The sequence below is a fragment of the Schistocerca nitens genome, chromosome 12 (genome assembly GCF_023898315.1).
Source record: "Schistocerca nitens isolate TAMUIC-IGC-003100 chromosome 12, iqSchNite1.1, whole genome shotgun sequence".
Lineage (NCBI taxonomy): Eukaryota > Metazoa > Arthropoda > Insecta > Orthoptera > Acrididae > Schistocerca > Schistocerca nitens.
In genome coordinates this window covers 41042111-41067907 of record NC_064625.1, presented here as the reverse complement: position 1 = coordinate 41067907, position 25797 = coordinate 41042111, and the positions used below count along the sequence as shown (strand labels likewise).

Genomic DNA, 25797 nt, shown 5'->3' with positions numbered 1-25797 from the left:
GTATTATTGGAAATGTGCTGCACTTAAAAATCCCTTCTGTAATGATAATGTGCACGTCCCCCCTGAGTCGCAAGCTCGTTTCTGTGCGTGGACCAACCCGACGTAAGCCACGTCTGGCGTGCTTAACGATGAGAAACATGGTCGTGTGAGGACGGCTTTAGGTCTGGTGGTCTCCAGTTCCGCAAGAGCGCGGAGTGAAGGTGGTGACCCACGAGGCGGGCTATTTTGAACGGCGGTGGCGTCTTGTCAGGAGCTTCGCGTCGCAACGCCTGCACTGTAGCGTGGGTGGGGCAGGGAGGGGGGGGGGAGGTGTTTACCGCCTCCGCAGCCTGCGCTGTTTCCTCAGCCTAGTGGCCTGATCTGCTCCCTTCATATCTCCGTCGGCCTCCGTGCACGTCGGAACCAGCCATGAAGCTCGGGTGAGTACCACCGTAGCGCCAGCGCCTTTACACGCGACACGTTTTGCGGAAGACGAAAACCGAATTTCGGGAAAGAATTTTCGTTGCCGTATTTTCGTGTTACACTTGAATCGATTTTGCTTGTGTTATCAGAAAACAGTTCTACAAACATTAATCGTTTTTCACGAATGGTGTTCGTAAATTTTGTCAGAACGGTGAAGTGAGGTTACAGTACCTTGGTAATTCATAAACAGAGAGAACTATTTCCTTACAAATTGTAGAGGATATAAAAAAATCAACCTTTAATAGCTTACGATTTACGTCGCGACGTAAAAAAATCAAGATTTATTTATTTACTTTCACAGAATTTTACTTAACCGGCATTCGTCTTCGTCAGTGATCTATACTGCGGCCCGTACCAGGTATCCGTGCGGCCGTTGTTCGCAGCCGTATTTGAGGATAATAGACTCTTACAAGGGAAACTTCCCATTCCGTCAAAAACTGAACACAAATAAACAGGAAGAAGGCGTGCTGAACTGTGAAGAAACAGGCAAAATAGAAACAGAAAAAGGTCCATGAAAAGCCACGGCGTCATGGTTATACGGTGACGGTGTTGGACTGCTAAGGGGGAGATCCGCTTTCAAATCTCCCTCGCGCCTCATATAAAATTTTGAACTTTGCGTCTAGTCACTGACGTGTCTCTCCGCTGTATTCAAATCTGTGTCGTGTCGTCGTGTAACGTCGGTTTGCAACAGTACGGTGTAAGGATGGGACCCCCAGACGTACGTGCCTCCTATTTGTTCTACGGATGTACCAAGTTCATGACTCTTGCGTTCCGTTTTGGAAGTTTTGATTCTTGAATTTCCTTGTTGTAACGTAGTTCACACCCGTATATTTGTTGTTTTCGTTTCTGTGAGAGGTCTATGCGGCATCTCGCATGCTCTCACTAATCATCAAATTTACTTGCGACGGTAATATATTTTTAACACTTGACCCATATTCTATAACCAATGTATAGTATGACAGTTGCCGAAAATACAGAAGAAAAACAGACACGTCAGTGGCTACGGCATAAATTTTGATATAGAAGTAACATGGATTCACGTCTATGAATTGCAGAGACGGCCATCTTAAAATGGGATACTTATTTGAAGCGCGGAATATGAAATTAAGTTAATACTATTGTAGTGAAACACAATGAGCATAGTAACAGAAAAAATACGTATAAAACATTTTGAAAACATTTGTGATCGTGTCTCTTATTGTATAATGTATTTAAAAATTAGTCCAGTTACTGTTATAAATGAATTAATCATCAACTCACAGAGACAGCACAACAGAAATTAGTCAGGTAATTACAGAGTCATGTCTTTGGCGTCGCTGAGGGTGGCAGCAAACTGAAATATAGAATAGTCGACACGAAGTGCTCTGAATGGTGCCAAGACTTATCCATTAGTACGTAGTTTGGGATAGGCGGACAACAGGTCCTACGACTGCTCGTCTACACCAGAGTTATAACCCTTCAAACCAGTCGCCACAAAATATTACACACTAATGCCAGCGTTTTTTTTTTTTCAAAATTTGGCCACAAATTGACGAACAAGCAGCGAGTGAGAGCAGGTGCATTATCGTGGGATGAACTGTTTCGATAGGAATCCAGGCGCTTGTTTCGAACCGTTTCACGCAAACAGCGTTGAACTTGTAAGTAATTCTCCTCATTTATCATTCGACTTGTGCTAAAGCCGCTAATTTGACCGCAACTTTCGAACTGTCTTCGGTCTTGGCAACCCAGAATGCTTCCAGTGGGACGACTGAACTTTAATATCGACGCCATATCCGTAAACCCCGTATGACACCTCCTGTTATGACCTGCTTCAGAAGTTCTGCATCGTTGTTAACTTTACCTGTCGAGTACTGAGTGACTTACATTCGCCGCTTTTTTTGCTCGAAATTGAACAATCTTTTAACAGATATCGTTTCAGGAAACTTCAAGCCCAAAATATCCGAAAATATTTCAAGGCACGAGACAATATGCCAACATCATTGGCACCTTCACTGACTGCGATTGGGTGATCGCTTATAACAATTTCTTTCACTTTTTCCAAGTGTTTCATCGGCTGTTGATGTGTTGGTGCGTCGTATTCAGAACGCTTATAGCACTCGTAAACCCTTGATTTTCTCACAGAAGACTCATCGAAACCTTTCTTTAACATTTTTAAAACATATACGCTTCTTTACTCCGTTTTTATGTCTATGTTTAATATAAATTTGTTGCATTTTTATGCTATTGTTGTGGTCTTCAGTCCGAAAACTAGTTTGCGGCAGCTCTCCATGCTACTCTATCCTGTGCAAGCCTCTTCATCTCCAAATAATTATTGCAACTATATCCTTCTGAATCTGCTTACTGTATTAATGTCACGGGTTCTCTCTACAATTTGTACGCCCATCATTTCCCTCTAATACTAAATTAGTGATCCTTTGATGGCTCAGAATGTGTCCTACGAAACGGACACTTCTTCTAGTCAGGTTGTGCCACAAAATTCTTTTCTCCCCAATTCTGTTCAATGTATCATCATTAGTTACGTGATCTATCCATCTAATCTTCAGCAGTCTTCCGTATAACCATACTTCAAAAGCCTCTATTTTCTTCTTGTCTAAACTGTTTATCGTCTATCTTTCACTTCCATACATGGCTACACCCCATACGAATACTTACAGCAAAGACTTCTTAACAGATAAATCTACGTTCGATGTTAACAAATTTCTCTTCTTCAGAAACACTTTTCTTCCCGTTGCCACTCCACTCTTCATATCCCCTCTACTTCGGCTATCATCAGTTATTTTGCTATCCAATTAACAAAACTCATCTGCTGTTTTAAGTGTCTCGTTTCCTAATCTGATTACCTCAGCGTCACCTGATTTAATTCTACTACGTTCCATTGTCCTTGTTTTACTTTTGCTGAGTTTCATCTTATGTCATCCTTTCGATACACTGTCCATTCAGTTCAATTGCTCTTCCAAGTCATTTGCTAACTCTGACTGAATTAAAATGTCATCGGCAAACCTCAAAGTTTTTATTTCCTCTCCCTGAACTTTAATTCCTACTCCAAATTTTTCTATGGTTTCCATTACTGCTTACTCAATGTAAATATTGTATAACATCGGGATAGGCTACAATCCTGTCTCACTCCCTTCTCAACCACTGCTTCCTCTTTTTATACAAAACAAATAATCGCCGTCATTTAAAAAAAAAACATGTAAACTTTCTGACAGCTGACAATAGGCTAAATATCCGACATGGCTAACGATGTAAGATACTTTTCACTAACGTCTATCAACACTGCAACGAAAAACTCGTACGATCCAGACTAATACAAAATGCGAAATTACATAATCTGCATTAATTTTTCAATACATGTCGTACACATACTTCGTGAACTTGTGCGCTCTCTGTGCTAACGATGCATGAGTGAGCTGCCATCATTCTGGCATCAGACTGTTTTGAACACCACAGTACTTTACTAGGCATTGACATGATCCTGCTGGAGGTGGTATGCTGTTGCCTTCCTTCGACCTTAGAACTGACTCTCCCAGCAGGTTATAGGAGGACTGCTTAACGTGGATTCCGAACCAATGAGCAGTTCGTAACTTTTTACGCCAAAAAAACATTGCCAGAGGTGAAGGAATTGATAATTGAAAGTACAGGGAGTTGAAAAAGTATTCTATTTTTTATAGGGGGCAGTATGGAGAAAACAAGAAATAATGTCGAATAAACATGGGCACCAAAACGTATATCTTACGACCTATGAGAACTTGTTCATCTTCAGTACTGTGATAGGCATCTCTTCTACTGAATAAAGAAAATGCAGTTTTAAACAACTGAATTATGCGATTACTGTAAATCAGCAGAGCTTCTAATGTAACCTGTTCGCTGTTACATACGACCTGCACTTGTGAGCCATCGCTAAAGGAAGTGCTCAACGTGATATTCTCTCACTGTAAGACATGCTTCCTCTGTCCAACGTCTTAGGGAATCACTTACTTTCAGATAACTCCAGGATGGCCGAGGATGAGCTGGCAGGGATAGATGACGTGCTCCTGAAGTGTTTGTACATCATTAATGGGGCTTGCATACACCAAACAATCCAAGTATCCCCATAACCAAAATTATAAGAGATGATCAGGGGAACGTGCTGGCCAATGTATTGGGAGTACCCGACCACTACATTGTCTACTAAACGTCTACATCTATATCTATATTCTGCAAGCCACCTTGCGGTGTATTTGCGGTGGGTACTTTCTGTATGAGTGTCACTTCCCCCCTTCCGTGTTCCAATAGCGAATGGTTCGCGGGAAGAACGACAGCCGACAAGCCTACGTTTGGGCTCGATACGGATGCCCACATGAATGTTCTCCAAAGCATAATGGAGCCGCCGCCAGTTTGTTTCTGCCCTGTGGTACAGATGTCAAGGAGCTGTTTCCCTGGAAGGCGACGGATTCGCGCTCTCCCATCGGCATGATGAAGAAGGTATCGGGATTCATCAGACCACGCAACGCTCTGGCACTGCTGGCGCACATTCAGACCTCTAGAAATATGAAATCCCTTTAGAAGTTATAATATGGTAGCGGTCATTCACCGCCCAGAATCAATCCCCTACATGACTTAATCATGCATTGCCATAGGCAGGTCTGCTTCTTCCAGTACTCCACATAAAATGCCCAGAATCACTCCCTTCAGTTCGTCACTCGACAAGCCCCTATCTCCACTTGACTTCTGTAGTCTTCTGCTATTGTCTGTTTTTCCATTGGCTGAAGGCAGTTCCCACCAAAAATACATCGTCTTTAAGCTCTACTCAAGTTGACCACTTCCAGGACTAAACTAATATATTACAAGAATATTTAAAAAAGTAATCTCATAAACATTTGTTTACACTCGTATCATTTACAATAAATATCAATAATAGTTAGTTCATAAATAAATGAGCCAGAATTCTTGTGCAAGTGTGCTAATGATAAATGACAACAGATTGTCCTAAATATACTTTAAACAATTAATTCTGCCTATATGACAGAAGCTTCTTTTGGTTCTCTTTTCAACTGTGGTGTCCGCTAACACCTATCACTATGTGCTAAGTTCAAAGATAAAACTACAATGTAAAAGCATACCACAAATTTATCAAGACACATATTGGTTCCATTAGAACTAAAGTACGTGCTGCAGTTACCCAGAACTGTGAATGCGGTTTAAAGTGAAAACACTAACATGTGTTTACTGCATTCTGTACGTGTGCACAAAAGCAGCGGAATGTGCCCTCATTTGTTTACTGTATTCTGTAGGTCTTTTGTAATAGCAAATAACTTGCAGTAGACGAATACACTGATAACCCAGAACATTATGACCACCTACCTAATAGCTGGTATGTCCACCTGCGGCACGGATAAGAGCGGCGACTCATCATGGCTTGGAAGTAATGATGCCTTGGTAGGTCGCAAGAGGGAGTTGGCACATCTGTACACACAAGTCACCTAATTCCCGTAAATTCCAGGGAGGGGGGCGATGAGCTCTGACGCCATGATCAATCACATCCCAGATGTGCTTGATCAGGTTCAGATCTGGTGAGTTGGAAGCCACCACATCAATTGGAACACGCCACTATGTTCCTCCAACCACTCTACCACACTTCGGACCTTGTGACATGGCGCATTATCTTGTTGAAAAATGCTATTACCGTCAAGAACATGATCGTCATGAAGGGGTGAACGTGGTCTGCAAACAGTGTACAACTCTTCTTGGCCACCATGGTGCCTTGCACCAGCTCCACTGGACCCACGGATGCCCATATGAATGTTCCCCAAAGCATAATGGAGCCGCCGCCAGTTTGTCTCTGTCCTGTGGTACAGGTGTCAAGGAGCTGTTTCCCTGGAAGGCGATGGGTTCACACTCTCCCATCGGCATGATTGAAGAAGGTATCGGGATTCATCAGACCATGCAACGCTCTGGCACTGCGCAAACGTCCAGTGTCAATGGTCATGTGCCCATATCAGTTGTAGCTACTGATATCGTGGTGTTAACATTGGCTGTGGAAGCCCATCGCCAGGAGTGTTCTCTGCACTGTGTGTTCAGACTCACTTGTACTCAGCCCAGCATTAAAGCCTGCCCTGTTTTACCAGCCTACGGCGTCCGACATCTGTAATGAGGGGTTGCCGCCCAACCGAATGACGTCTGGTCGTGGTATCTCTTTAGTTTCGCCATATATTGGACACACTCAGTACAGGACTCCTCGAACACCCGGTAAGTCGTACAGTTTCCGAAACGCTTGTGTCGAGCCTCCGGACCATCACAATCTGCCCTAGGTCAAACTCTGATGATCGTGTGCCTTCCTCATTCTGCACACGGACAGCACGCTCACTGATACTATATGTACCTTGCGTGAGTCTTGAGTAGCAGCGATTCCTCGCCAGGTAACGGTGCTATCCCCTGGATGGGTTTAATCGATAGTAGGTCGATGGTCATACAGTTCTGGCTAATCAGTGTATGTTTTACAACATCGAAGATGAACACGTGCTCATAGCTCTTAAGCCCATGTTTACTGGACATTTTTTGGTCGAGAATACCACTTCTCAAAATATGGAACAGTTTTTTTCTGACATCCCATATACATGGCAGAAGCCAAATAGTGCCATCACGGCAAATGTTTGATTTATCAGTTTCGAAGTTTTAACGCAAGATGATCACACGACTGGTGCCTAAAGCGATTCTTGATGTCGTTACTTACTGAAATAATTACAGAACCACTGCTTATACAGATATGGCTTTTATACTAGTTCTCTTTCACTTACTCTGGCGGAATTGACGGGCAGGGGCGAGTTATAAAGCAGTCTGAAGATGTTCATGCGCAGTTTATCAAACGTGACAATTAAAAGGTTGCTTATGAATTGTGATAGTGACTTACTTAGACTTAGTTCCTCCAGTGCTAGACAACATATCGAGCTGCAAGTTTCCCCCAGCGCAATCGATCAGCTGCCAAGCTTCCTCCCAGTTGACGTAAATGCACTGAAGAACTTTTGCAACCTATATTAAAGAGAAAGGAGAAAATATATAAATGCTGTAAATGTAGCAGGCGAAAGGTAACACCAACATCTAAAAACTGAGATTGACAGAGTGAAAAATGACTAAGCAGGAATGGCGAAGGGACAAATGCAAGGCTGTAGAAGCAAAACTAAGGAAACACAGACGCCGACTGTGGGAAAATTAAAGAGATGTTTAGACAAAAGGGGAGCACGTGTTTGGATACCAAGAGTTCGAATGAGAAGAAACTACTAAGCGAAGAAAGTTGAAAGCTAGAAGGGATATATACTATTCGGCACGACAAAATTAAAGGATCACTTTCTCGAAATCCCCTGATTGTCTCCCATTGCGACGCATAAGTTTGAAAATTAGCTCAAAAGAGCCTTCAACATTCCTCTGTAATGGCGCAAAAGCGTGGTACCCTCCGACATCATCCTCGCGCCCGGCAACGCTTCCAACAGCAAGGTGTCGACATATGCGAAGAAAAGACCATCGGTCAGAAGTTCATATCAGTTGTAAGGTGATTAATAACGTCATACTGTAACCAAATTTCTACACAATTCTGCCAAATGCCCCGTGAACGTGTCGCGTGATGGGGAGATCACCACGCCCCATCTTACTCACATTCCATCCCTTCTTTTGACGCCTCTGCGACTGAGGTCAGAACAGCGACACCAAGCGTTGAAATCACGCGGGTTTTTTTTTTTATGGATGGCCGAGGAGAACATTTCAGACACATCGTCGCTGAGAAGCGACACGAAAGCGCCTCAGGGGCTGGCATGAAAGGCGTCAATGAAACCACCTCTTCACTTGGGACGTCGTTTCCCACACATTCCGCAGTTGAAAACGACCGTTCACAGTGCAAGAGCAACAGCACGACATTCTCGACAACGTTCGACACTGCTGCCACTCCCTAACTCTAAGGACATCGCGGGGTTGCAACCCTACTGAACGTGACCTGGCCCTTTGGAGTGTAATGCGACCTCAGTTTTTGCTCTGGTATATAGAGTGGAAGCACTAGGGACCGTTCTAAACCATTCGACCAAATATGAACATGATCCGTAGCAGCAAAGAGTATTATGCTTTTTCAGCCCTCATTTTCCGACGCCCTGAAGTGGAGTAATCACGCGGCAGTGCAACATTAACGTGTGGCTAAAAGCAAACGGCAAAGCGTCCCTTTAAAAGACCCTAGTTCGGGAACACTCGCAGCGCACCCAGGCTTCTTTGTTGATAACGTTACAAAAGTACCCGTCAGAAACTCGCGGCTGCTCTAGGTCTGTAGTGAGGCGAACTCCACCTAATGGGTATCGAAAGGCTACGTAATTAATGTCAAAATTTCAGTTATATACATTTGTAACGTGCTCAACAAAGGTGCATGGGTGACTCCAAGGATGTTACCTGACTTGGAGGTCTCAGAGGGACCCTTTGCCGTTTCATTCAAGCACAAAAAAAAAAAAAAAAAATGGCTCTGAGCACTATGGGACTTAACATCTCTGGTCATCAGTCCCCTAGAACTTAGAACTACTTAAACCTAATTAACCTAAGGACATCACACACATCCATGCCCGAGGCAGGATTCGAACCTGCGACCGTAGCAGTCGCGCGGTTCCGGACTGAGCGCCTGAACCGCTAGACCACCGCGGCCGGCCAAGCACAAATTAATGTTGCACTCACCTGATATTAGGGCACAGGAGCGTGCAAGAAAGATGAGCTGAAAAAGTGTAAGTACCCTTTGCTGCCTTGCATCACGTTTAAATTTCGTCGTACGGTTTAGAATGGGCCCTAGTCTTCCAATCTTTATACGAGAGCAACAACTGTAGTCACGGTGCACTACAAAGGGGTGCCATCACTTACAATGGGATGCAGCCCCACAATGTGATATGAGAAGGGTTGAAACGCCCGAGGGTGTCAGCAGAGTCATACCTTCCCTGTCTGAAGCGGCGTCGAGTCCTAAGGTGATGTCGCAGTATGCCACGTTTTTGCAACATTACAGATGAATGTTGTACGCTGATTTCAGGCGAATTTCACACTAACGCGTCGCAATGAGAGGCAATTTCGGTGTTTCGAGAAAGTAATACTTTAATTCTGTTGTGCAGTGTGGAACGGTTAAACAAAGGAGACAAGTTTGAAGATAATACGTAGTACAAAAAGGGAAGAAGTAGTAAATGAAGACAAGATAGGTCATATGATACTGCGAGACGAATTACACAGAGCACTGAAAGACGTAAATGGAAACAATATGAGAGCGTCGGAGTATGTTGTTACCCACGTGACAACACAATATGTGCGTAACATTTTTTGTAGTTCAATTTCAGTAAGTTCATAAGTTTTAACTGAATCACTGCTGGTTAACAAATTTATAACCACAGTAACTATCTTTTGCTTCGAGTCATTATGTTTCTTGTTACTGCCTCTGCATGTATTTTATGTTTCTTTACGATTGTTATGGGCTACTGCACACCCTTTTTTTTTACTTTTAAGTAATTAACTTATCTGAGGATGCCCTAAAAAGGGTCTAAACTAGTTGTCCAATGAAATAAGTGATCTTGAAAGTATGTGCATTTCTACATTTGGAACAGAGATCAACATGAACATCATATACGCCCTTTTTACTGCGCATGAAAACCACACACTGCACGTTGTACCATCATACAGCGAGACCATCAGAGGTGGTGGTCCAGATTGCTGTACACACCGGTACCTGTAATACCCAGTAGCACGTACTCTGGCTTGATACATGCCTGTATCCGTCGTAGCGCCTTCACGGCGCCTTCCATGACCACCTCTCCACCTTGCTGCACTCGCTGGACGGTGTGTCTATGACGTTCAGCCTGACCGGGTTGCCTCCAAACAAGTGTCCGACGATTGTCTGGCTGAAGACATGTGCGACACTCTTCGGTGAAGCAACCTCGATGCAATCCTGAACGGTCCATTCGGCATGTTGTTGTGCCCATCTGTATCGCGCCGTATGATGTCGTGGTTGCAAATATGGACCTCGCCATGGACGTCTGGAGTGAAGTTGTGCATCATGCAGCCTATTGCACACAGTTTGAGTCGTAACACGACGTCCTGTGGCTGCACGAAAAGCATTATTCAACATGGTGGCGTTGCTGTCAGGGTTCCTCCGAGCCATGCTCTGTATGTAGCGGTCACCCACTGCAGTAGTAGCCATTTTGCGGCCTGAGTGAGGCATGTCATCGACAGTTCCTATCTCTCTGTGTCTCCTCCATGTCCGAACAACATCGCTTTGGTTCACGCCGAGACGCTTGGACACTTCCCTTGTTGAGAGCCCTTCCTGGCACAAAGTTACAATGCGGACGCGATCGAACCGCGGTATTGACCGTCTAGGCATGATTGAACTACAGTCAAGCAGAGTTCCTCCTTCCTGGTGGAATGACTGGAACTGACCGGCTGTCGAAATCCCTCCGTCTAATAGGCACTGCTCATGCATGGTTGTTTAAATCTTTGGGAGGGGTTTAGTGACATGTCTGAACAGTCAAAGGGACTGTGTCTGTGATACAACATCCACAGTCAACGTTTATCTTCAGGAGTTCTGGGAACCGGGATGACGCAAAACTTTTTTTGTGTGTGTATAAAACGTCTCTACTTCTGAACTGGAGAAATAATAATCTGTGCAGCTCTATCTGCAACGAAGTGGGAGCCGGTAACGTCAGTACAGCTTCATTTGGTGTATTGCCTGCACGAGAAGTCCAGACCGCTAGCTGTCAAATGCCAGCTAACTCCGACTATAAACTAGAGACCGAGCTCAGCAACCACATTGTCTTCACAGTCCCTACATGAGTGATATATAGGGAGCTGGAGACAATTTCTCCATATTTCACTTGATACTGGTTCTTGAAACTTCACAAGTAGGCTTTTGCGGGCATATATGGCCTCTTTTTTCTAGTCTGCTGATTTAGGTTTTACACCATTTCTTACGTAGTTCTTCCGTGCATCAAACAAACCTGCGACCATTCATGGCGCCCTTCTTTTGATACATTCAACATTCTCTGTAAGTTCTGCCCGGTTTAAATCCCACTCACTTGTGCAATATTTTAAAACGGGACGCACGAGTGATTTGCAGGCAGTCTCATTTGTAGATTGACCATCGCATCCTGCCATTGAACTGAATAACAATAATAATAATCATCATCATTTAAGACTGATTATGCCTTTCAGCGTTCAGTCTGGAGCATAGTCCCCCTTATAGAATTCCTCCATGATCCCCTACTCAGTGCTAACATTGGTGCCTCTTATGATGTTAAGCCTAATACTTCAAAATCATTCTTAACCGAATCCAGGGAACTTCTCCTTGGTCTACCCCGACTCCTCCTACCCTCTACTGCTGAACCCATTAGTCTCTTGGGTAACCTTGCTTCTCCCATGCGTGTAACATGACCCCACCATCTAAGCCTGTTCGCCCTGACTGCTACATCTATAGAGTTCATTCCCAGTTTTTCTTTGATTTCCTCATTGTGGACACCCTCCTGCCATTGTTCCCATCTACTAGTACCTGCAATCATCCTAGCTATTTTCATATCCGTAACCTCAACCTTATTAATAAGGTAACCTGAATCCACCCAGCTTTCGCTCCCATACAACAAAGTTGGTCGAAAGATTGAACGGTGCACGGATAACTTAGTCTTGGTACTTACTTCCTTCTTGCAGAAGAGAGTAGATCGTAGCTGAGCGCTCACTGTATTATCTTTGCTACACCTCGCTTCCAGTTCTTTCACTATGTTGCCATCCTGTGAGAATATGCATCCTAAGTGCTTGAAACCGTCCACCTGTTCTAACTTCGTTCCTCCTATTTGACAGTCAATCCGTTTATATCTCTTTCCCACTGACATTACTTTCATTTTGGAGATGCTAATCTTCATACCATAGTCCTTACATTTCTGATCTAGCTCTGAAATATTACTTTGCAAACTTTCAATCGAATCTGCCATCACAACTAAGTCACCCGCATATGCGAGACTGCTTATTTTGTGTTCACATATCTTAATCTCACCCAGCCAGTCTATTGTTTTCAACATATGATCCATAAATAATATGAACAACAGTGGAGACAGATTGCAGCCTTGTCTTACCCCTGAAACTACTCTGAACCATGATATCAATTTACCGTCAACTCTATGTAACGACCTTTAATTGCTTGCAAAAGTTTTCCTCCCATTCCATCATCTCGTAGAACAGACAATAACTTCCTCCTAGGAACCCGGTCATATTCCTTTTCTAGATCTATGAAGCATAGATACAATTCCCTGTTCCACTCGTAACACTTCTCCATTATTTGCCGTAAGCTAAAGATCTAGTCCTAAACACACATTAATTTTCATCCAATTTGTCCTCAACTGATACTCGCACTTTTCTTTCAACAATACCTGAGAAGATTTTACCCACAACGCTGATTAAAGAGATACCTCTGTAGTTGTTACAATCTTTTCTGTTTCCATGTTTAAAGATTGGTGTGATAACTGCTTTCGTCCAGTCTGATGGAACCTGTCCCGACTTCCACGCCATTTCAACTATCCTATGTAGCCATTTAAGACCTGACATTCCACTGTATTTGATGAGTTCCGACTGAATTTCATCCACCCCAGCCGCTTTATTGCACTGCAATCTATTGACCATTTTCTCCACTTCCTCAAATGTGATCCTATTTCATCATTCCTATCCCATTGTACATCGAAATCTGAAACATTACTGGTGGTATTTTCACCTACATTGAGCATCTCTTCAAAATATTCCGCGATGTACTTAGAGAAGGGTTGAATCATCTGAGAGGGTTTGAGCAGTGTCAAAGATCGTCCCATTTATGACACATGCTGAGGCCTTTCCGTGTCGATCCTAAGTAACGGTGTGTCCGAAATGTTTTCGTGAGCCATCCATTAGAGAACCGTGTGATTTCAACACTGGATGTTGCTATTCTGGCCTCTGTCTCACATAAGTCAAGAGTGATGGCGGAAGGGGGGGGGGGGGGGGAGAAGAAGGGGAGGGTGACGTTGTGGAGAATGGCGGTGCCAATGTGACATCATTAAGCCACCTTGCACATCACATGACTACCGAGCTCTGGATCCCTGCCTCCCCCCCCCCCTCCACACATAGGTCGACATCCTGCAATTTGAGACATAGCAAAGCTAGAGGGTGATGTCGCAGGGCGTCAGGCTTTTGAACCATTACAAAGGAAGATTTTGGCACCTCCGAGCGACATTTCTAACTTCTGCATCGCACTAAGGGAAACTGACGGTGTTTCAAAAACTGTCCCTTAAAATTTATTATACAGTCAATTTAAAATTATGCCTGTAGAGGAGAAAAAGTTTAGAAAAGCTTGGCAGTCGCTAAATGCACTCATTATGAAACAGTGGATGTGAATAATCTGGGTAATTTGTGTTCCGTTTTAAGCAAAAACTAGTTTGTCAAGTATTTCAATTTTATGACTTTATATCTCGTGAACTGTGTGTCGCACAGTGATATAATTTTGCAGGTACATTCAGTGGTATACATGTATCCCGTCTGCAAAATGTGTTGCAAATACAGTTACTCGTACAGAAATAAAAAATTAAAAGGTCGCTGAAGTTTTACTGCATGAACAGCGTAAATGCAGTGAGTGACTAAACTTTTTTTCTTTCATTATTGTTTCAGGGGGGAGTGGGGGAGGGGGGGGGGGGGGTCGGTGACAGCGAGAATAAGTTTCGCGAAGGTTTGCAATTATGAGTAAAGTCTGCTCTGAAAGCCGCTAAGTGCTCTTTTTCTCAAATACATGAATGTAGATTCAGTAATTTGCGTACTGTGAGTTATGCTACCTTAAAACATACACAGTTTCAAAATCTCTAATATACGATTACCGGAATGAAACAATGCTCGTATCGTAGCACAAAAAGGCGAATATGTCCTGGACATAATTATGCAAGTAAAAGAAGGAACTAGCTTTTCGACTTATCTGACTGCAGCTTCAAAGACATTTCAATCAAAACATCTCGACATATTCGAGCTGTTTTACTTGTTAGTATTAGTACTCATGTCATGTAATATAATGCATCACGTCATGTAAACTAACATGATACATGATGTCATGCCATACAACATGACACACGCCATCGTGTCTTCGAACATGGCATATGTAATTTCGTGCAATATGACACAACGTGTCACTAAGAATTAGCATGCATGCATCCACGCTCTGGGATACATCCTATTATACATGCACCCGCACTCTCGCGCAATTCCTATTGTAGATGCATCCCACTTCCTAGAGGCAAATAAATTTGGGTCTACTTGTTCTTACGCCCCTCACCATACATGTAACAGGTGGTGGGCCTAGGAGGGCTCACTCCATTGGGGAAATAGGGTAAACTCGGAAAAAGGGCGAATAATGTCAAGATGTTTTGATTTAAATGTCTTTCAAGCTAACAGAGAAGTGGAAAAGCTAATTCCCTTCTTTAACAGACTTAACTCTGCCCAGGACCTATTCACCATTTTTGTGCAGCGATAGGAGAATTTTTCATTCTGGTTCCCAACTTCTTCTCTATCACAGTTTTAATATTAGGCAGCCATAGCTTGGAAACCAATTCGATTTTTGTTGACTCGGGTAACGATTGTTCAGGTATATGTATTTTCGAGCCACGTTGATCATATTGCAGCAATGGATAAAGCTTCCACAAAACAGCAGGATGCCATTTATTACATCTATCTGTCTCCCTTGCTACAAAGTTTGAACCGGGTGGCAAAGGTTTGAAACATAGAAGTGGTACGCATCAAAAACCTCCCACAAAAACGTGTTGTTTGAACTTAAAATCCAAAAGAATCAATAATTTTTTGAAACACTTACAATCCATCTTAGAGCAAGGTGCGATGTACCATCAGTCTCACTCCAGTCCGGAGTTATTTAAGGGTTATTGTTCTTGCACTAAAATCCGAACGGTACGCTTACAAATGAGGCCATCATCTGAGCGTCAATTTCAGCCCAATCAAAATCTTTTGCAAAAGGAATTAATCGATTCGTACAATTTGCCTGTGAGTCGTTGTTTAACATACTGTAACACACTACAGCAAGACGGATGTTCGAATGCCTAAACAAATGGACCCTGGTCCGGGTTAAACCAGAAATTTCTTGCTCCATGATCCTAGCTCAGATGGGAACCAAGCACAAGAGCTCCCCATCCCTCAAATCGCGAGTCTGCCGCCCGCGGCCTTTTCAGACAAACATGTCAGAGCGCTTCCGCACCGTAACGATACCTCCCTCCTATGGGTACATTATGATGAAATTTTAGATTCTGTCAATGATTACTAGCGAACGCGGCAGTGCTTCGTAATTGCTAAATAGGAGGGGGAATTGCATATACATCCTAAATTTCTTGCCCCACCCCCCACCCCATCTCTCTGCCCGTCTTGTCATCCATCCCCTCTCTCCAACCATTACCTCCTCCTCCCCTGTCTCTCTGTAAATAACCGCATCCCCTCCCCCACTCTCTGTCCATCTCCTCCTTCCCCCCTCTTTATGTCCATCTGAATGTTCAGTAGACTATCTTGTAAAAATTTGAAGCAAATCCATCAGATCTGTTCGAGATTGACAGTAACAACGGTTCCCTTTTTATATATTACAAAAATATATAGCCTATGTCCGTCCGGATCACCTTTAGAGTGTCTTGTAAAAATTGTAGTAAATCGGCCAAGAACTTATCGAGATTTTCGGTAACGTTTCCTCTTTATACTCACATCAAAAAAAGTTTTTCATCACACCCGCTTCTCAGAACTCCTGAAGATAGACGTTGACTGTGGTTATTGAATCACAGACACAGTCCCTTTGACTGTTAACAGATGTCACTAAACTCGCATGTGCAGCGCCTATTAGACGGAGGGGTTCCGACAGCCGATCAGTTCGTCATTCCACCAGGAAGGAGGTACACGGCCCGTGTTGTCTGTAGTTCAACCATGGCTAGACGGTCAATACCGCGGTTCGATCGCGTCCGCATTGTTACTTTGTGCCAGGAAGGGCTCTCAACAAGGGAAGTGTCCAGGCGTCTCGGAGTGAACCAAAGCGATGTTGTTCGGTCATGGAGGAGAGATAGGAACTATCGATGACGTGCTTCGCTCAGGCCACCCAACAGCTACTACTGCAGTGGATGACCGCTACCTACAGATCATGGCTCGGAGGAACCCTGACAGCAACGATACCATGTTGAACAATGCTTTTCGTGCAGCCACAGGACGTCGTGTTACGACTCAAACTGTGCACAATAGGCTGCACGACGTCCATGGCGAGGTGCATCTTTGCAACCACGACAAATGCAGCGAGCTACAGATGGGCCCAAAACCATGCTGAATGGACCGTTCAGGATTGGCATTACATTCTCTTCACCGATTGTCGCATATGCCTTCAAACAGACAATCGTCAGAGACGTGTTTGAAGGCAACCCAGTTAGGCTGAACGCCTTACACACACTCTCCAGCGAGTGCAGCAAGGTGGAGGTTCCCTGCTGTTTGGGAGTGGCATTGTGTTGGACCGACTTACGCCGCTGTTGGTCATGGAAGGCGCCGTAACGGCTGTACGATACGTGAATGCCAGCCTCCGACCGATAGTGCAACCATATCGGCAGCATATTGGCGAGTCATTCGTCCTCATGGACGGCAATTCGCTCCCCCATTGTGTAGAGCTTGTGAATGACTTCCTTCAGGATTACGATGTCGCTCGACTAGAGCGGCCAGCATGTTCCCCAGACATGAACCCTATCGAACATGCCTGGGATAGTTTGAAAAGGCCTGTTTATGGGCGATGTGAGCCACCAACCACTCTGAGGGATCTATGCCGAATTGCCGTTGAGGAGTGGGACAGTCTGGACCAACAGTGCCTTGATGAACTTGTGGATAGTATGCCACGACGAATACAGGCATGCATCAGTGCAAGAGGGCGTGCTACTGGGTATTAGAGGTACCGGTGTGTACAGCAATATGGACCATCACCTCTGAAGGTCTTGCTGTATGGTGGTACAACATGCAATGTGTAGTTTTCATGCGAAAATGATGTTTATGTTGATCTCTATTCCAATTTTCTGTACAGGTTACAGAACTCTCGGAACGGAGGTGAGGCAAAACTTTTTTTGATGTGTGTATATACCATATGTATTTATATGTTACGTCCTATCGATTTTTTTTATTAAAACATGTGACAGCGCAAGTGTCAAACTTACTGCAAATCCTTTATTTTCTTTTTCATATAAAAAATACCATTATCATCCACAATTAAGAACACGCAAAAAATAATAAAAATAAAATAAATCAATCAAATCTGTCAAGGCGTTCTTAATTGATGATATTTCACACATGAGGCAACTGATATTAAGTTCCAACTTTTCCATTAAATTTTCCGAAAATTTTATTTCTTACAAACCTTCTCCTGACAATAACGAACATACAAACAAAAACAAAAGTCAACCACATCGGTGAATCAGTTCTCAGGTGATGGGCTTTCATACATGTGACAACTGATTTTTATTTATACAGATAATGAAAATCAAATTTTTATTGCCTCCCGAGGTTACTTGACAGGCACTTTGAAATTGGTGTAATGCACCTTGAAACTCTTAGGTGGTTAGTAATATAGATGTGTGGAACGAAAACTAAACGCAAAGTTGTTAACATGTTTACCGTAATGTTTTACTGCCATGTCTCACATCCAGGGGGCCTCCCCCCTATGGTCCTATAGAACGAAGTATGTGTCTAAACTAATCTGTGGCTGTTGGCGTTGCCCCTATGGTGCTATTAAATATTTTCTAGTCACGAAGAATCCAATAAGAAATTTCTTTAGTCTATCGCCCACTACTTCAGCTGATCTCCAGTTCAGTTTCATGACGACATCTCTCATCTGTTCGAGTATCAATTGTTGTGCCTCCTCGTCATACTCAGTCGTTTATTCCCGAATCCTACGGGCAGATATCAGTTTATGGATGGGCTGTGCATTTAATGTCCATATCTCTTTGCCGTACATACGGACAAGGGGATGATTTGTTCTTGCTTGTTAAAAAAAATGCTTACACGTGTACAGTAGTGTGTAAATAAATTGTGACAAGACGAACAAAGAGTAACTGCGCACATCTATAACTATATGTATAATACGGTTAGTAGCTTACTCAAAGCAATAAGCAAAGCGCCCTCCTTTTGTTTTAATATGCTTCCGAACACGTTGTGGCATACATTCGACCAGGTTAGAGCAAATGTTTCGAGTTCGTAGGCAAGAAACCACACTTTTTACCTTATTTACTAACTGCTTCAGTCCGTTTTACCAGGACGCCTTTTCACAATACTCCACAAATTCTCGAAGGGATTTAAGTCCGGCGAATTACCAGATCACTGAAGTACAATAATATTGTTTTCTTCCACGTACTTCTTGACTGCTTTAGAAGTGTAATTGGGCCAGATCACGTTCAAATCTCCCCTACCATCTTCAAAGGTCTATAGGAATGAAAAAATCCAATGCCTAAGGATTTCCATGTATTTGGTTGAGTTCATGATGCACCAAGGCCACTTGCAGTGAAAAAACCCCAAAACAATTTTTGGAAGGGTTTTTACAGTGTTTTTAAGATGACCAGCCCTCACTGCCTCCTGGGTGCTTCGCCTGACAACTGTTGTTCTGTAATCTTGAAAAATAAAATGTGACTCATCAGTGAAAATTACACGTTTCCTGTCACTGAAGGTCTAATGTTTATATATTTTGGTCCATGCAAACCGCTTTTTCTTCATGAAAGGTGTTCATAACTGCTTCTTTATTGGCTTTCGTGCCTTCCGCCCAAATCAAGAAGTCTACGCCGTACCCTTAAGGAGTCAGTCTCAAACCCAGTAGCCAATAAATCTCCTCGGACATCCTCATTTGTGAGGATTAATTCTACAGTATCTAAGTAGTGATTTCTCAGTTCTACTAGTGGTTTTTCGTTTTCGTCCACATCTGCCTTTTCTCTTTCGAGACGATGTGGCAGTATTACTAAGAGCACTAAAAAGCCTTGAAAGACTACATTTGCCCCACACCAACAACAGAGGCATTATCTCTTATACTCATGGACGTGTGTTTATGAAGAAACAACTATTTATGTCCGCTTCTTACGTGAAATTCGCATTTTAAGACAAACACAAAGTTTTCCTACGAGAACATAGACGTAACACACTCTGTTGGTACACATACAAGCACTCAGCTGAAATGAAGAGAACCTGTAATTGTCGTTCATAATCACGCCAACAATAGTCCATAAAGAGTCCTACAATTGGGCTGATAAAATTGGTTACAGATACCCGAGCTCAATTCCTTGCAAAATATGAGCTTGACCCAATTAATTTGTACACTGCAACATGCTTGTCAAGTTTGTAGTCATGGGCGTAGAACTATTATTGTGACAGATGCGTAAATGATCCGGCGGATAACATCGTAAGGTGCATGAGGCTCTTTGCGGATGCTCCAGTGCCTGCGGAATGGACATTGAAGAGAATATGGCAGGTAAAAACTGTTGTCATTACTATTCACAGTGTATTTCAGTTGTAGTATACAGTAGCGATTGTAATGGAACAGTTGTGGTAGATAGTAAGATGTGGTAGTGGGTGTAGTCTTCATTAGTAGAAGAAATAGTTACTGTAATGGAATGCAGCATTACATTAGCTGTAATAGCACATGTAGTATCATTAGTTGCCGAAGGAAAGAAGAAAATAGCAAGATCTGATCTTGAGGTTGAAGCTCTTTTGTCCGTGTTTGCTTTAACAACACATACGTCTTTGGATGGGGTCCGACTTTAGCAAAACACAATTTTGTTTTTTTATCCCAAACATGTTTCACTGCAGTTGCAGCATCATCAGTGGCCTTTTATTTTAGGGCTCTTAATGTTCATTACTGTTTGTACACATGTAAATATTTACAGACAAAGAATAAACAATAAAAAATTAATATTTACATGTGTATTCTTTATTCTTTATATTTAACAGCCATAAAATAAAAGCCCACTGATGAAGCTGCAACTGCAGCGAAACACGTTTGGGATAAAAAAACAAAACTGCGTTTTGCTAAAGGCGGATTCCATCCATAAACATATGAATAGTAGTAATCTGATTAATAGTTACACTCTAAGAAGGAAACAAGATACACCACGAAGGAATTATCAGACTGGGACGGAAATCGGTAGATATTACATTCATGTATACATAAATGATTACAATTTCTGAAAAATTGGATGATTTATTTAAGTGAAAGAGCTACACAAACTGAGCAAGTCAATAAAACACTGGTCCGCCTTTACTCCATATGCAAGCAGTTATTCGGCATGGCACTGATTGACGCAGTTGCTGGATGTCCTGTTAAGGGAATCGTGTCAATTTTGTCCGATTGGCGGGTTAGATCGTCGAAATCCCAAGCTGATTAGAGGGTCATGCCCATAATACTCCAGACGTTCTCAATTGGAGAGAGATCTGGTGACGTTGCTGGCCAAGGTAGGGTTTGGCAAACACGAAGACAAGCAGTAGGAACTCTTGCTGAAATATAAGCTCACGATGGCTAGCCATGAAGGGCACCAAAACGTGGTGCAGAATATTGTCGACGTACCGCTGTGCTTTAAGGGTACCGCGGATGACAACCAAAGGGATCCCACTATGCAAAGAAATGGCAGCCGAGACCTTCGCCCCTCGGTGTCAAGTCGTACAGCAGGTAACAGTCAGTGACGAGTTCTTGATGAGAGACAGTGATGAATTCCCCTTCGAACTGAGCCCAAATGACCAGTCTGGAGATGCTTCGGACAGCAGTGTGATACCAACCTGACTGACATCCGCTATACGACCCAACACTCAGGGGTGGTGGTCTCCAGTGCCATTCCTTTTCATAGCAGGCTCCCGCTGGTTGTCATCCGCGGTATCGTTACAGCACACCGGTACCTTGACGATTTACTACGTCGCGGTTTGGTGCCCTCCATGGCAAACTACCCTGGGCTTAAATTTCAGCAAGAGAACGTCCGCCGCACACGGCGAGAGTTTCTACTGTTTGTCTTCGTGGTTGCCAGATCCCGCCTTGGCCAGCGAGGTCACCAGATCTATCCTCAATTGAGATTGTTCGGAGCATTACAGGTAGTGTCCTCCAGCACGCTCGGGATTTGGACAGAATCTGGCACGATATCCCCCAAGATTGCGTTTGGCCCAGAGATGGACCGCGTTCCAATGTGTTTCTCAAATTGTTACCATTCGTTTGTACATGTACGTAATATCTGCCAATGACTTCCGTCCCATTCGCACAATTCCTTCGTGGTGCATTCTTCTCTTTTTAGAAAGCAATGGGAAAGTCGAAATTGTACGAAAATTAAAGCAAACTGCCGAGGATCAATACTTCGTACAGAAACAGGCAGTTGACCATCAGCGTAAATTAATGTCTCTTACTGCGCAAAAAAAAGTCGGAAAGTCATGTCATTCTCTGATTACGCAACTGACAATTAACGTAAATAGTTACATGCACGAAATTTCTCAGAGTATGCGTCTGGAGTGATTTAAAATGGGAAGACAGCAATAAATTAGTTATAAAAAATCCTAAATTACGGCTGCGATTCACCGGAAAAATCAGATAGAAATTACATTCGTCCACAAATGTGGCTACTTACAATAAAATTCGCTCCGTGGATCTTTGAATGACAGCTTGGGATGGCGAGCCATCTGTTGCCAGCCAGTGTTTGGTCGGAACAGGATGCGGTCTGACAGTACAACCAAATTACAGTCGCGTTCGTTAATTCGCGTCTGAGACCAAAACAAACGCAGCCGGTGAAATCAACTGTCCATTACAGAATCCACCTGTTCCACATCCATAGTGCGTCTGCCGAAACATCCTGACTGCACCTCTAAAGCAAGCACCGTTTGCACTCCGATAATCTTTGCTCACTTCTGAAAAGCATTTGACTCAGTAACACACCTACGTTTATAAACGAAAGTACGGTCATATGGGGTGTCAAACGAAGTATGTGACCGAACTGAGGAGTTCTTGGTAGGGAGGACGCAGCGTGTTATCTTGGATGGAAAGTCATCGACAGATATAGAAGTAACTTCAGATGTGTTCCAGGGAAGTGTGATGGGACCACTGCTGTTCGTGTTGTATGCCAAAGAACTAGTAGATAATATTAAAAGAAACCGCAAATTTTTCGTAAACTATACAGTTATCCATAACGAAGAACTACTTCAAAAATGTTGGACAATTAGCTAGTCAGAACTTTATAAGACTTCAAAGTTGTGCAAAGATCGGCAACTTACTTTAAATGTTCAGAAATGCAGAATGATTCCTTTCGCAAAATGCGAAAACGTAGTACCTCATGACAACAATATCAATGAGTCAAAATTGGAACCGGTCAACTCATGCGAATACCTGGTTGTAACAATTTGTACTGAAATGAAATGGATCTATCACATAACTCAGTTGTATTTTAGGCAGGTGGCAGACTTCGGTTTATTGGTAGTGTACTAGGCAAATGTAGTCAGCCTAAAAGGAGAGTGCTTACAAAACGTGTGACCCATCCTAAAACACTGTCAAAGTGTATGGGACCCACAGAAAATAGGACTAACAGGATGTACTGAATCTGTATTAGAAGAACAGCACGAATAGTCACTCGGGAGTTCGAGTCTCGGTCCGGCACACAGTTTTAATCTTCCAGGAAGTTTCATATCAGCGCACACTCCGCTGCAGAGTGAAAATCTCATTCTGGAAACATCCCCCAGGCTGTAGCTAAGCCATGTCTCCGCAATATCCTTTCTTTCAGGAGTGCTAGTTCTGCAAGATTCGCAGGAGAGCTTCTGTTAAGTTTGGAAGGTAGGCAGAAGTAAAGCTGTGAGGACGGGGCGTGAGTCGTGCTTGGGTAGCTCAGTTACTGCCGGCACGGTAGCTCAGCGTGTTCGGTCAGAGGGTAATGTGACCTCTGCAAGAAAAGAACTGAGTTAACAGATCAACAACGAACTTAAGTGGATGTCTTACGACGTCCGCCCCGAGCAGATGCAACGAAATAAAGCGAACAAAACGAAAATTAAATTTAAAAAATTTAAAATAAAGTTAGTAGAGCACTTGCCCGCGAAAGGCAAGGTCCCGAGTTCGAGTCTCGGTCCGGCACACAGTTTTAATCTGCCAGGAAGTTTCACTAAATTCGGTCTTCACAAACTGTTCACTGCAGAAGATCTTGATACGCTTTCTCTTTGCACTCGTATTCGATAGAGTGTGAAATAAGTGACCACGGAGGAATAGGAAATCAACTAAAATTTCTCAATACAGGAAAGCTCTCTGAACCCGGTGAAATGCCTGTACGATTCTTTACAGATTAAGCGAGAAAAACTTGCTCTTTTTCTAGCAACGCTTCATCATCTTTTCTGGATATACGCAGGGTTCCAAGCTATTAGTAAAAGGCACAGGTCTAATCAAAAGCGAGAGCTCCAGTGCGCCATGCGAGGTGAGATCGTAAGATGATGACTTCCTAGGAAGTGGAAACAGTTCATGATCTACCATTTGCGTGACCGGAGGACGAGAAATATAATAAAAGAGATGTGGATAAACGTAAGTTAATGAGGGTGGTTAGGAGATCTCTAATACTAATCGACAAACCCGGAACCTCGGTCGCGGTATCCAGGTCCGTTTGCAGGGTGCCTACCAATCAGCTACAAAGTGCAACAAAAATTTGATTTTCAGTATTTTCATTGAATTACTGACCGAATTTAAAATGTTGTCATTATGTATTCATTAAGAAATATAATCTTACGTTGAAAGTTGAATACAATAAGACAAGTATTACAGTTAGAAACTGTGTGTTTGCCTCGAGGCAACGTCACTGAGGGCGCCGAGGTGCTCAGACATTATTCGTCCACTATATGAAAATGAAAGCACTTCGCAGCGCTAATTACTCTGTTTATATTCAAGCAGCGTCGCACTTAGCGACTTCCAACGAATTTACACACAATTGCAAAGCTTTTAGAAATTTTTTCCGGCTGACATCCATCACAAAATGAAAGGAAAAAAAAAAAAACGCTTAGCTCATTTACGCTGTTCATCCAGTAAAACTGCAGTATCGGGCGTGATGTTTTTATGCATTGTTTCTCTACTGTTAACTCTATTTGCAACACACTTTGTAGTGAATATCTACTTACATCACTGACTGTACGTCGCGGTACATCGCATAGTTCAGGGAATACGACGTCATAAAAACTGAGACGCCTGAAAAGTCAACTTTTGCTTGAAATGGAATACAAATTACCCTGTTTATATTCGAGCAGCATCGCACTTCGGGAGTCCCAACGAATTTTTGAGCATAATTTCAAATCTTTTTCAAAATTTTTCTCGCTTATATGCTTAAAGCCAAACATTTAATACATTTTGTAAAGTGATCAGATATTCGAAGCGTTTGTTTCCCCCGCGACTCGCAGCTTCTGTGACGCCACGCCTAGTCAGCAACTGCGGCCAGATTCCACGCGCTCTTGGCGTCGCGCTGCGCGAGAGGAAAATTACGCGAAGAACTGCTATAGAGATATGATTTTGAACAAGGAGAACTGGTCTCACAAGAGCTCTGGGATCCCACTGACTGGAGTAGAATTGTCTTCAGTGATGAGTCCCGCTTCGAAATGAGCTCCGATTACCAGGAAAGACGCCTCTTGAGACGTCCGGGACAGTGGTGGGATATCAACCTGACTGTCATCGGCCATATGGCCCGATAGCAAGGAGCATATGTCTGTGGTGCCATTTCTTTTCATAGCAGGATCCCTTTGGTTGTCACCCACGGCACCGTTACAGCAAAGCGGTAAGTCGACGATATTTTACGCCCAGTTTGGTTGCCCTTCATGGCAAGCCGTCCTGGGCTTACGTTTCAGAAGGGCAATGCCCATCTGCACACGGCAAGAGTTCCTACCGCTTGTCTTCGTGCTCGCTCAACCCTACCTTGCCCAGCAAAGTCGCCGGATCTCTCTCAAATTGAGAACATTTGGAGAATTATGGGCAGGGCCTGCCAACCAGCTCGTGATTTTCACGATCCAACGCACCAATTGGACAGAATTTGGCAGGAGGACATCCAACAAGTCTATCTGTCAATACCAAGCGAATGATTGCTTGCATAAGGGCTCGAAGTGAACCAGGCCTTATTGAATTGCTCAATTTGAATGAATATTTCGGCCGTAAAAGAGACGCCATTTATGAGGCTGCCACTGTAGATAAATACAAATAAATCAGTTTCTGCATCAGTCACTTGTTTATTTCGCCACTACACGTTTCGATGCTTCAGACAATCACTTTCAGACGGAGAACTGTCTCTTTACATGGCTGGCGTTGTGAAGAGTAAAGACGTCTTTTCACAGTAGCAG

At 43.3% G+C, this 25797-nt stretch overlaps 1 protein-coding gene across 3 annotated transcripts in view; it reads left to right on the top strand.

The window, feature by feature from the left end:
• Nucleotides 1-354: 354 nt before the first annotated feature.
• LOC126215259 (uncharacterized) overlaps nucleotides 355-25797 on the top strand; it is a 164516-nt gene continuing 139073 nt past the window's right edge. For all 3 annotated transcript variants that reach the window (XR_007542112.1, XM_049941938.1, XM_049941937.1), the window contains exon 1: nucleotides 355-419. Coding sequence is in view for 2 of the 3 variants with exons in the window: in XM_049941938.1 (XP_049797895.1) it covers nucleotides 409-419 (11 nt within the window). In the remaining variant the exon portion in view is untranslated. The remainder of the gene's footprint in view (nucleotides 420-25797) is intronic.